This window comes from Mytilus trossulus, chromosome 10 (genome assembly GCF_036588685.1).
Source record: "Mytilus trossulus isolate FHL-02 chromosome 10, PNRI_Mtr1.1.1.hap1, whole genome shotgun sequence".
NCBI classification, from domain to species: domain Eukaryota; kingdom Metazoa; phylum Mollusca; class Bivalvia; order Mytilida; family Mytilidae; genus Mytilus; species Mytilus trossulus.
The window spans coordinates 41607647-41621498 of record NC_086382.1 but is presented as its reverse complement, the minus strand read 5'-3'; the positions used below and the strand labels follow the sequence as shown (position 1 = coordinate 41621498).

At 29.7% G+C, this 13852-nt stretch overlaps 2 protein-coding genes across 6 annotated transcripts in view; one reads left to right on the top strand and one right to left on the bottom strand.

Annotated features, from left to right (window-relative positions):
• Positions 1 to 2256, bottom strand: part of LOC134687369 (SH3 and multiple ankyrin repeat domains protein 2-like) — a 94360-nt gene extending 92104 nt beyond the window's left edge. For all 5 annotated transcript variants that reach the window (XM_063547610.1, XM_063547616.1, XM_063547619.1 and 2 more), the window contains exons 1-2: positions 2154 to 2256; positions 380 to 458 (exon numbers count right to left, since the gene is read on the bottom strand). The gene's annotated coding sequence lies outside the window, so the exon portion shown is untranslated. The remainder of the gene's footprint in view (positions 1 to 379; positions 459 to 2153) is intronic.
• Positions 2257 to 2536: 280 nt separating this feature from the next.
• On the top strand, positions 2537 to 13250 carry LOC134687368 (rab-like protein 2A). Its single transcript, XM_063547609.1, has 8 exons — positions 2537 to 2675; positions 4382 to 4411; positions 5262 to 5341; positions 5904 to 5983; positions 6521 to 6632; positions 7400 to 7497; positions 7941 to 8024; positions 8607 to 13250. The coding sequence occupies exons 1-8, from the start codon at positions 2578 to 2580 to the stop codon at positions 8703 to 8705; spliced, it is 681 nt and encodes a 226-aa protein (XP_063403679.1). The 5' UTR covers positions 2537 to 2577; the 3' UTR covers positions 8706 to 13250.
• Positions 13251 to 13852: the final 602 nt, after the last annotated feature.

The following is a 13852-nucleotide window of genomic DNA, read 5'->3' as shown; positions in this document are numbered from 1 at the left end:
AATAGCTCACCTGGCCCAAAATTTAATTATAAATATATATACTGTTAATGCCAAACTTGGTTTTTAGTGATAAATGCCTGCATCTAGAAATCACACAAGTTTATATATGGTCAAGCTTACTGCAAGAATATGGTTGTGATAAACTAATCAAAATCTATCCCTAAAAAAAAAGGGTACTCACATTATTTTGGATAAGAAGTAAGATGCATAATTAGGATGCTATTCATCATCATCTAATTGTCATACAGTTCAAATTATGTCAGGAATTGATTTAACACTGACTCATTAGACTCTATCAGTTTTACTAAAGTGTCACACCCTTAAAAGAAGATAACTGAAAATATCATAATTTCTTCTAAGAAAAAAATACTATACTGACCTTATATTTCACAAGCTCTTTAGTCAAATTCACATACATGTACTATTCCGATTTGTTTTTATTTCACCACATCTACAAACTAGAAAATGAAATCATAAATACTCATGTATAAGTATTGACAGTATAAGTCATATGAGAATTCCTTTCTTCATACCTGTAAATAATCAATATACTATCAGCTGTTACCTATATAATGTGATTCTAACTCCTGTCATTTCAAACTGAAATTACATCTACCTGTTGAATTGGAAATTTTCTCAATATAACAATTTACAATGAATACAAATTTAATTATGATATTTAAGAATTCATATTTCAAAATTGATAATTTGCAAGTTTAAGAATTTATAGAATATCACTGTTTAATGATTCATCATAATAGAAAATATTATGGCTTTTAAATCAACTGAGTAAAGGGGAATAACTCTGAAGCAAATTTATACATTTCATTAAACACTTTGATCTTGTTGAAACTACATAACAGGGGTTATTTCCTATTTCAAATAACTATAATTCATGGGTATATATATTAAAAAAAAAAGTTTATACCAACCACCACCAAAAAAACCCATAAATATCTTAAAAATTTGACAGAAATGATAAAATGAGAATTCCTTACATTCATTACTGACATATACACCTTATTGCTATTTGTTCGCCCTTACTGGATATCACACAAGTTCCTGTAAAATTTTAACGTCATAAAACAAAATATCTGACGCCACAATGAAAAAGTGATTCTTGTATGTGTCAAAAGTTCAAGCGGCCGGGTCAGCAGAGATTAGTGATAAGGTTTATTCACATTTCTAAAAATTATCATGTGCACTGGCTTGAATGCTCTTTAGTTTTGTTCATTGTAAATATTATTTCAGAATACTTTTCAAAACCTTCCAAGGTGGTTAACCGTAAATTATGTAAAGCCTTGGCTGAAATTGAGAATGTTCTTTACTAATAAAAGAGTTAGAAGCCATGTGTTAAATAACATAAGCATAGTAGGCAATATTCTTTTTCTTTCGAAATAATACATGTAGCTGTAATAAGGCGTCTCAGAAATAAAAAAATAACCTTGCCAGACATCATAATTCATTGTAAATATTTGGACTAGGTTTATTGTAGTCCAAATAATTATTACATCTTGAAAGACTATTATATTTTTTCTTTGACGCCTTACATGGCAGGAAGGCATTTAAGCAAAAACTTAAAATACCTTCTATAGACGTCATAATTATTTGGACTAGGTTTATTGGCTATTGCTTTATTTTTCTATCATAAAGATTGATTTTTGACAATTACAAATTACATATCATATTACTGTAAATGCCATGGTGTAATGTAGAGAGCCGTGGTGTAATGGTTAGTGCATCGGACTACTAACACATAGGTTCCTGGTTCGATTCCCATTTGGGATGAAAATTTCAGGAACTCAATTTTCGGCTCTCCTTTGGCACCATCTGCGAGTATGGTCTTGAGGAAATGATGATAGTCCGTCGGAAAGGGACGATAAATGGCTGACCCGTGTTAAGAGAGAGCCACATCTCTTGCACGTTAAAGACACCCTTGTAGATTTCGAAAAAGAGTAGGCTAATGCCGCTACAAGGCAGCACTCGCACCCGCAAAGTGGAAAGGGATTAATATAAGTTGCAAAACTTGTTTCCCAATCCACTATAAACATGATAAATAAATATGTTTAAACTAAAACTAAACTGTAAATGCGCTTGATTTTTCTGTATAAATAGGCAATATTTCTAATAGGAGAAAATCAGTCTTAACTTACACCTCAGCAGGTGCATAAATTGTGAGCACTGCAACCTGCTGCATTGTGTTCTGTAACAACACTTTCAAAGCTGCAAACTTGAATTTTCCGCGCCGGAAGTTTACAAAAATATCTAACTGAAAAACCCGTTGACGGAAAACTCACGTCACCAATCGACGTTTTCTAAAAATAGAATAATATTTATAGAAAATTTGGGATTCTCCCCCATTATAGTGTTGAGAACAATGCTTGCATGATAGCGTTATGGTCGTGATTTTTTCCATGAACTCTTTATGTTTTAAGCATGTTTTTATTTTGGTTTATTCTTTAATTGTTTAAATGGAAGAAATAATATTGTATTTTAACAGCCGTTTATTGAAAGGGGATTTCCAGTACGGATGTCATATCCCAGAATGCTTCGCGCCACATTCCAGCAATAACGATAATGGCGAATGTTGCACCTGACTACGACAAAGCCGGTGATGATGGCTGTACTAAGGTCAAAGTGATTTGCTTAGGAGACAGTGCTGTTGGCAAATCAAAGTATATTTCATTTACTTTCATATACAAAAAATAAAAAATCGCCTAGGATGACGAACACCGATTGTATATGTCATTGATTGCTAACCTACAACCACTTACAAACACAAATACCATCCCCCTTTTTGTTTAATCACACTTTTTGTGAACTCTCTCCTGAAATGTGGATAGTAAAAATAGATGACAGTACTTAATAATGACCAGTGCATGATAATCCGCCACAGAAATATTTTTTTATATGAAGATAAAACACTTTTGAATTAAAATATTGGTTGTATTTATCAGAGACATATAATACAATTGTATTATATGTCTCTGTATTTATACATTACCTAAAAAAGTGCTTTACAGAAAATGTACATTTAGCATGCACTTAACTTGATGTGAAATTAATAGCATGACAAGAACAGACAGTGGTGAATGGAAGTTGAAAAAATCGCATTTACAATAAAGTTAAAAAAATAAAAATCTTTAGTAAATATTTAGTAGTTAGAAATGGGTGAACAGGTATTAAATGGCAATCATGAATTAATGTGAACGGACCCAAATTCATTAGAAATAACCCAAATTCATTAGAAATAACCCGAATTAATTATAAAATCATTTAGAATTCAAATGATGTGATTTGCACAGTAATCAATCCTGGGCATTTGTACCATCATTTTTTGTACCCCTATAGACCCTTCAGATTTTTCACTAGACCCCCACCAATTTTATGTAGACAATATATTTTGGGTAAACTTGCTTGTCATTTCATGTAAATTCTGGTTTGTGTGTTACGATATGTCACTGATGAGCCATGGGTCTGCAATGTGTGTGTACAGTCTGAGAATTAATGATCTATGAACATTTTTTACAGCAAAAAGTAGTTTTCCAAACCGTACACATTAATTTTTTTAGATCTCTGAATATCTGTGAATAAATTACCATTGCAGTAAAATCTAAATGCCAATCATCAGTTAAATGATCCATTTATCAATCAGACATCATAGTTCTTATCATGCCCCACCTACGATAGTATATCAAAAGAAATAACAAAATAAAATACTATTTCATTTGAGGTGAGCAAATATTTACTTGATTTCAAAATGGTTTCCCAGAATTTCCATAATACAATGTGCGTCTTTCTCTGAAACTTATGTAAATTTGGATTGACACAATTCTCGAATCTATGATTTAAATTATCTAGAATATCGTGTTTGCCAAATTTTACCGCATTTGGTATTTTATGCTTAGGACAATAAGGTTAGGCTTTGTAACTGTGCAAAAATTTCTAGCCAGCAAAAAAGATTTCATGCCAAAATTTAAGCATGAATAAATTAGAATAAGTACCAAGTAATAACTTATGTATTTCTGGTGTTTGTTAGTATTACAAAAAATATACAATCTTCTACAGGCTTTCAAAAAAGAAATCTAAAAATTTAGGAAAGAATAATAAATTATGAGTGTAGGAAACAATCTTCGTTTAATCTTTATTCAGACAATAATCAGATGTTATTTGCAACAGTTTCTTTTCTAACCATAGGAATAAATTTTGTAAATGATAAAATCAAAATTCTATTTAATGATAACCATTATTACTATGTTGGGTGTTCTATGTCTGTTATTAATACAAATTTCTATTCAACATGCACATAAAGTGAATAGTTTAAACTTTTTTTATTTTTACTATAGAAACTGTTTATATTAATAATTTTTTTCTTTTGTAGGTTAGTTGAAAGATTTTTGATGGATGGATAGTATCCTTTATAAGCATTAGATTCAAAGAACAAGAACCATTAATATTACAGGCAACAAACTGAAAAACATTGAAAGATTTGTTGTGATCAATTTACCCCTTAATAGATTAATAAAATGTAAAGCTTCATACAGCTGCAAGTAAACAGTTCAATGCAGTCAAAACAAGTTTACTATAATTGATTTTAATAAATGAGATTAGATATACATGTATATATGTCTTTGAGACAGCAATACAACAGAGCATAAAAAGCTAAAATTATATCTAGATATAAGATGTGCTATGAGTGCCAATGAGACAACTCTCAATCCAAGTCACAATTTGTAAAAGTAAACCAATATAGGTCAAAGTAAGGTCTTCAACAAAGAGCCTTGGCTCACACCAAACAACAAGCTGTAAAGGGCCCTAAAAATGAATACTGTAAAACCATTCAAACGGGAAAACCAATGTTCTAATCTATATAAAAAATGAGAAACACTTATGAACCACATCAACAAATGACAACTACTGAACATCAGATTCCTGACTTTAGGAAAGGTGCAAACAAATGCAGCAGGTTTAAATGTTAAAGATAGGTACCAACCTTATCTGAAACAAAAATGTAACTTCACAACATAGACAGACACACTATAAAATATCCATTGAAATGGCTTAACTCAATCAAAAGACATATATGTCTATGTAACAGCAATACAACAGTGCTTTAAAAGCAATATATCTTCACAAATATAGAAGTTTCCATACCATAACTGTATGAAGGTCTGTATAGGTTTACATCTGAATTCTTGTTTTCCTAATTATTAGTTACATAGTTGTTTAATTATTATTCATGTCCTTAACCACAATTTTAGTAAACCTCAACAGTTATCTACCTTTGCATTAACGTTGTTCAATTACGAGACAGAAGTCAATAAAGAAAAAGTTTCAGTTGGTAAGTATTTTGATGCAATGATAGATATTTTATTGTTTTTTTTAGTTTTTTTTTTTAAAGTTTTGAATATTCAGGCAGGCTCCCTGATGAAAATGACTACATTTTATCAGTCTATTTTGCAACTTTGAATTTTGCCTTGAGTAGTGAACATTTAAAAAATGTATTTCATTGTTATTCAATTATGATTTTGTAGTAGTACATTTTTGTAGTTATGCAACCAAATCATGTTTAGTGGACTTTCTGTGGAAACATTTACAGCAAGCAAGGTCAGCCAACAGTCTGTTATAGAATCTAAAGATTTTTGACAAGACAGTGACCATATTTTTCCAGAACAGTAGTTATCTTGCCATGTATAACGTCCTTGTGTTTATGAACTACTTATTGATGCATTTTACATTTTAAGCTTCTATAGTTTGGTAAAGGAGTTAAGCTTCTGTTCTTCAGACTTGTAAATTAACTTGAAAAGTCTACACATTGAAATGAGTTCAATTATATATACATGTACATAAGGAACAAAGGCATTTAATTTAAATTAGATTTTAAAATATTGAATAATTTGTAGATTTTTGGGACACAGCAGGACAGGAAAGATTTAACAACATGCATCCTTCATATTATCATCAAGCACATGCCTGTATAATTGTAAGTACAAATGTATACTACTTCTTCTCTTAACTTTTCTAGTGGTTTATTGATTCCAATCTGTCACAAGTCTGTGGTGGATTTTTTTGGTTGGTGTAAGTATTTCATGCAAATTCAGATTGAGTCTGATTATATGCATTTGAAAAAGTTTTATGTATTTAAAGTTTTTCGTTCTGTCAGTCTCAAATTAAAGTAACTCCATAAATAAATGTTTCATTTCTTTGGCAAAAATAGGTAGCATAAACAGCGAGATATAAATTATACCACCAAAAAAATTTGTCTAGACCTTGAATTATTAACAATTCTCACATTTTCTGATAACTGAAGGAAAATTTTGTCATTTTATTTGACAATGGAAGGTATAGACCAGAGATAGAGTAGGTAGATATAGGAAGTTGTGATGTGAGTGCCAATGAGACAACTCTTCATCCAAATAAAAATTTAAAAGAAAGTAAACCATTATATGTCAATGTATGGCCTTCAACGATTGATAAAATCTTGATACATTTAAATAATCAAAATAATTTCTACTTGCAGGTATTTGATACAACAAGAAAAGTAACATATAAGAATCTGCCGAACTGGTTAAAAGAGTTACGAGAATATAGACCTGAAATACCCTGTTTATGTGCTGCCAATAAAATTGATGGTAAATTTTTGTTTATATATTACATGTTATTTTATTCTATCTATAGACTTGTACATTCAATATCACTGCAATGTTATGTATGAATAAAGATCATTGTTATTTATCAATTAAGTTTAGTTTTTCACAACAATTTCTAAATTAAAAAAATCTGACACACAATAGCTGATTGTTTGTTTAGTTCCTTTATATAAGGTGACAAACAGACAATTTCCTTCTCCCTGAATATATTATTTTAGAAATTTACAGAATTCTACAGAACAATTTCAACAAACTTTAAATTTTATGACAAGCACCATTTTTTTTTACATTCTAGTTCAAATTAAAAATATAATAAGAAGATGGGGTATGATTGCAAATGAGACAACTCTCTACCAGACATTGTAGAATTAACCTGTAACAACTCAGTGAAGTTAACTCTACAGTCTTCAATAATGAGCAAAACTCATACATGTACTACATAGTCAGCTTGTAGGTTACTTTACTTTCTTAGATACCTTCTTTCACTTTTAGTTTAACATTTTGATCTCTTAGAAATTACAGCAGCAAGCTCTTACTGTTAATTCATTTATTTTCGTGGGTAACAATTTTCGTGGATTTGCCAGTCTCTGCATTCAAAGCAAGTATACAATTTGTAATTTGTTGGACATTTGAATTTGTGGTTCTTCTGAACCCATAAAACCCACAAAAATTGGTATCAAAAGAATAATAATGAATCCACAGTATGAGTTGTTATGAGAACCTTTTACAATTTCCAATGGTGTTTTCAGTTGATGTGTCAGTGACTACGAAATCATTTAATTTTGCCAAGAAACACAACATGCCATTTTATTTTTGTTCTGCGTCAGATGGAACCAATGTTGTGAGGGTAAGAATATAATAGAATAAATGATTATATAAAAGAAGATGCAATTACATTTCTAATTGAGACAGTATTTAGACATTGTTTATTTCAAAATAGGTTACATATATGGTGTATAATTACACGTCTAGAAAAAAATAATTCCTAAAAGCATGTAAATATATGCCTACTTTATTATTTTCATGTTTCAAATTGTTGTTAGAAGAAAAAAATGGGTTTATCTAAATAGAAAACTTTGTTAAAGGAGAAAAGAATGTAAACCAGATGTTGACATTGATATATAAAATTTGTATAATTTAGTTCAAAAATATGCATTGTTGTCACCAGAATATTTCAAGTAAACATTCATTTAAATTATTCATGTTCATCATGTCTCATTTAAATAATTAGTAAAAGCATTACTTTTATTTCTTACATAAAAAGTAAGAGTAAAACCTTATATTTTTCAGTTATTTAAAGATGCTATACGAGCAGCAGTTGCATATAAGAATAACTCAACAGATTTTATGGATGAAATCATGAGAGAATTAGAGGTAATGTAGGATTTCTTAAGTCAGTAAGACGACCCTTTTTTTAAAAGAAATTCTCTGGAGTAGATATAAAATGTTTGATCTTCGTCTTTGTGTCATGTTCAAGCTTCTCTTCACTGTTTTACCTGAATGCAGTAACTCACATCAAATTGTGTAGTTGTAGAATGAAGTCATATCAACTGTTTTCATAAAGAATTTTATACTGAGAAGTGGGCATAACAAAAATAAAAGCTTGTGCTGTATTCAAGTTTTAAGTTATTAATGAAAACATGGATTTAAGAAGATATGACATATACATAAGTGAGACAGCAGCTCAATAAAATGAATCAAAAGATATCTATTTCAAAACAATGATTAACAAAGTTCTTCAAAAGAATTCTTACATTAATTTTATAAAGAAAGCACAAACTTTCAATATAATTGTTCATATGAGATCATGGGTCAAAACATATTTTATCTTATTGTTATCTTTAAATGTTTTATATCTTACTGTATGAACATGTATGTATCTGTTTAACTGACTATAACAAGTGCTCTGAATCAAAAACATATAAAATATGTTTAATGTTCAATGTTATCTTTCAGAACTTTGAATTAGAAACAGATAAAAAGGACAATGAAGTAGATAGTGGTTTAGATTCCACAGGAAATTCTGACGAACAGAAACAAACAACAGCAAGCTGAGAATACGATCATACTTATTGTTGTTCAATATTTATTTATTTATTCCGGGGAATGGTGGGCAATGTTATCAAGTGTCAAATTGATTTTGTCACATGATTCAACTTTGCTATGGTTGTCACATGGTACAATTATTTTGCCAGGTTGTCACATGGTATAACTTTGCCAGGTTGACATGATATAACTTTGCCAGGTTAAAGTTAATTTTGTGAGGACTTATTTATACCTCTCATCACTTAAGAATTTTTCATATTCTGTTAAGAATCATTGTAAAATGTACAAGTGATATTTAAACTATAAAAACAATGTATTTCTATACATATAATGTTTTACTATATAAAATTTTTATTTCATATACATTTAAGTCACTTTCAGGATCTCCCGAAAATGGAAGGGTTAGATGACTTTCAAGTGCTGTCAACTAATAGATTAATAAGGAAGTGCTTCAAACTGACCATAATGATTTACTTACACCTATTCATCTGATTTAAAAAGATCCTGTGCCATATTGCAATAACAAGACATATCGTTTTTTAGTTAATAAAGTCAAGGGTTAATATTTGTTACTGTAAACCAACTTTTTTTCACAGATACTTTATTTGGAGTTTTATCCCTTTTAGTCCACTTTGTGGTTAATTAATTTCACAATTTTCTAATATTCCTCTTGTAGTTTAATCATATAAGTAACAAATTATTTTCTCCTTGCAAAAATTAGAAAAAAAATCGCTCACAAAAATAAGTTGGTTTACAGTTTTGTCAAAAAGAATGTGAGGTATAATTAAGATCCCACATTTTCACAATCTTTTATTGTGCTAGCACTCTATTGTAACGGGTTCTTTCTGTTCATGTATGCACAATTTTTTTTGAAATATGTGCTCACCTTGCCGTCTTTCTTGTGATCTTGTGTCATTGAATCATTTACTTGTCATTGTAAGTCATCCGTGTCAATTCCTGAGAAGATGATTGGATAATTTAAGGAAATCGTTAGAAAGCTTAAGGAGCGCATTGTTTAAGTGTTACAGAAATTATGTTAAATTACCTTTTTTTCATTTGAGAAACAAGTTAAAAAAAAAATATTCTGTTTTCTAAAACTGTGTTTGTTTCTTGGCATATATTATATATGTATGACATATAATTCATCACTTTTCATAAAACAAATATAAACCCAGATAACATTAAAACTTCAGAGTTTAATTCTCAGGGTAATACATGTATGAACATATTTGATTGTTAATAAAAGTAATATCAACATTTTTATGCTCCTTGTTGAAGGCTGTACAGTGACCTATACATGTTAATTTCTTTGTCAGTTGGCCGTTGGTGGAGCGTTGTTTCAATGGCAATTATACCATAACTTCTTAATTTTATATGACACTATATAAACACAAACATACATTTTTTATAACTCAAAAAAAACAACAATGACCCTTAACAGTTGCATAATGCTGCTTCTGTAGAAAAATAAAATAGATTTTTCTTTGTTTGAAATTTAAAAAATGTAAGAGTAAATAAAATTTGTGAATTATCTCCCTTTATTCTGCACACACTTTTGTTTTAAAATAAGTATGCATCTGCATGTGCTGTTTAATTTGGTGATTTTATCCATTATCATTTCTTTTTTATCATGGATAGGTTGTCAAGAAGTCTAATACTTATGTTAAATGATTGATCACTAAATTGTCACTGCCTTTGATCAAACTTGTATATGTATACCAGCAAATAATATTAAGTATGTTCACAAGTATTTCTCAAATTCTGTAATTATATTCTCACACCATTTTAATTTGAATCATATCAATCTTCTCTATCTGACATTTAGTAACTAAATAGTTAAAATCACTCTTTCAACTTGACAACTAAAGATTTCAAGATTTTGTTCAGCATTGAAAAGTTTAAAACTGAAAGGTTCTTTTTTAGTCAGTAGATCTATTAGATAAAATCATATAAACTATTTCTAGTAATAGAGCTTTAATTGTGTGTATGTTGTATTTTCTAAATTAAATTTGACTAAAGTCCTTTTTAAAAATAAACATTTATTTATTTGTAAGATGTAAAATCAACATAATACACCACTTTCGTTGTTTTCCTTCTCAACTTATAATCCATTTATTTGATATTCTCTGTATACCACTGCATATATTTAGCCTAAAACATTCAACATAACTTTTATATTTAATACATTATTGCATAAAATAAAAAGAAACCTCTCGTCATCATCATTAAGGTATCTTAAGTATCTTTACAGTATTGGAATTAATTTATAGAGACATTCTGTCTAACTTGACATGGGAAAATCATTGTATTGAAACTTCGGTTGAATCTCCCTCAGACAAAGTTGACCTTAATATAATAATTACCTAATATTGGATATTAAAGAAACTTGTCTAGTAAACTGAAAACAATGTATATTATTTATATGTTTTTATAAATATTGATTTTTTATCTGTTGTTTAAGTGTTGTGATGCTTGAATGAAGCTAGTCAGATTTTGTGAATGAATGAATTTTTGATTGGGTTGTAAATTTGTATAATGAACGGATCTTGTGCCAAGTTTTCCCCATATCATTCACATATATGTTAGATGCTAGATTATTAGATTCTGTTAGGATATATTATACATTATTTTCATTCCAACAACCAATTTTTTTTTGGAACATATTAAAAGAAATATAATATTTTAATTTAGAATTTTTAATAACTAAAGTCCTGCATAGAGAAGTTGCTTCATACAAATATGTTGTCAATAAGAAATTACTTATAATTATGATATTAATATTTTTCATTGTATCATTTTTTACAACTTAATGATTTTGCTATTGTACAAAAAAATGAACTACGATGAGCTAAAACACATTATTACATTGGTTGCAATAAAATACATTTTTCCCAGTCAAATAAAAACCGATAATTTCACATGTGAAATAAACGTGGTTATTTCACTCTCTGACGTCATACAACAATAGGCGTTGTCAAGTCCTCGATAACTTCAGAACAAAACAAATTGTGAATGCGTAAGAAACCATATAGTTCCTTACATTTTCTACATTAGTTTTATAAAAAAAACAGCATTAGCCAATGTAATAAAAAGTATAACTAATCGCCGTATTTGAATATCAAAAATAAGACAACTTGTAACCGAACTCCGCTATGGATTAAACTTGTGCTGCGCACTCGTTTAATCCATGCATCTTTTGGTCACGCGTTATCTTATATTATTATGATATTCAAAAACGGCGATTAGTTATACTATAACTATTTGACTGGAATAAAGATTAAAAAGTAGTACTGTGTCACTGTAAAAATATATAATGTAGAAAAAAAAATATGAATCAAAAGTTAATATATCATAATAAGATACCAAAGTATCAAGTTTAAACTGCAACAAGGGAGATAATTTAAAACTTAGCATATGATTTTTAACATTATCTCCCTTTTAATAAATGTTCTGTAAATGTACTTTTGAATCATATGTGTATATTATAAGGATATATTTCTCCAGCCATTTAGGCATTCAGGATTAAAAACTAAAAATTTATAAGCTGGAAATAAGGGTCATAAAGCATACCTATAAATATTTTAAAACAGTTATACTGAATGTTAATTTAACAATGCAAAATAGTAGAAGTCTTCTGTCTTTGTGGTTGTATGCAACTTCAGGAAGGAGGAGGCTTGCATTCTTTGTAGTGCTGTTGATTCAAAATAGAGTAATATAAACAAAAGAATGTTCAGCTATGAAAAATAAACTTACAGAATCTCCCTGTATAATAAGTATACACTGCATCTTAAAATGCCATTGAAAGTTTTCAAAGATCATCATAAATAGTTTGTACTCCTGGCTACTTGCTCATATATTAATGTTTTTCCATTTGACAAATTTTACTTTCAAGAAATATTTAATGAAACTGAATGGAAAATCTGTCAATTAGGTATAGATAATTGTACTGTAAAATAAACTTACATGGACTTAAAATTTTACAATTTCTAGGGCCAACACTCTTACAGAATTACTTTTTCTTGTTTTTTTCGTCCCTGATTTTGATTTTACCATTATTAAATTTTCACAAGGAATATATTTCACAATTTTGTCCTAATGTGAATTCAGACAAATTTCCCTTATATCTCTAAAACAAGTAGTCAAAGTACAACCAGATGAGCCAATCTGTTATCTCATACTGTAGATTCACTTATTTTCATGGTTTCCAATTTTCAGGGTTTTGCCCAAATTTGCATATGATCTGATGTCGTTAAATGTGTGGTTAATCTATATCCACAAAATCCATGTAAATTTGGTATCCTACAATATTGAATCCACAGTAACGTCTTTTAAGGTGGCATATATAGATCAAATGAATGAGGAGAAAGTTTTATGTTATATTTCTGGTTGTATAATTTGTTACTTTTTTTGTCTGATTTATACATTTAGGTAAGATGTCAAATTATTTGTGTCAAAACACTCTGTTACATAGATATGTAGAGAAGTAGATTGTTTATAAAATGTAATTGCCATTTATTGAAAAGTTAAAAGAAATAATATAAAAATTGAATTATATTTTGCTTATTATTGTTATTTTACAAGGTTATGATACAGTCATTGGATGATGTCAGAGGTATCCCTGGTGTCATCTCATGAGAGTCACTATTTGTTGTGGTCTGACAGGGTCACAGCATCCAGGGTATCACTTCCATCTATTTGGTGTAGTCTGACCACTCATGTCGTATTGTGAGAGTCTAGTTTGTGTGGCCTGACAGCATCCAGCTTCAGTAACACATAGGGATCACTTCTGTCATCTTGTAGGAGTGGTTATCACTTCTGTCTCCTGTTGTGTGATTCGACAGCATCCAGCTTCAGTGACACATAAGGATATATTCTGTCATCTTGTGGTAGTCTCTAGTTGTATGGCCTGACAGCATCCAGCTTCAGTGACACATAAGGATATCTTCTGTCATCTTGTGGTAGTCTCTAGTTGTATGGCCTGACAGCATCCAGCTTCAGTGACACATAAGGATATCTTCTGTCATCTTGTGGTAGTCTTTAGTTGTATGGCCTGACAGCATCCAGCTTCAGTGACACATAAGGATATCTTCTGTCATCTTGTGGTAGTCTTTAGTTGTGTGGCCTGACAGCTTCCAGCTTCAGTGACACATAAGGAT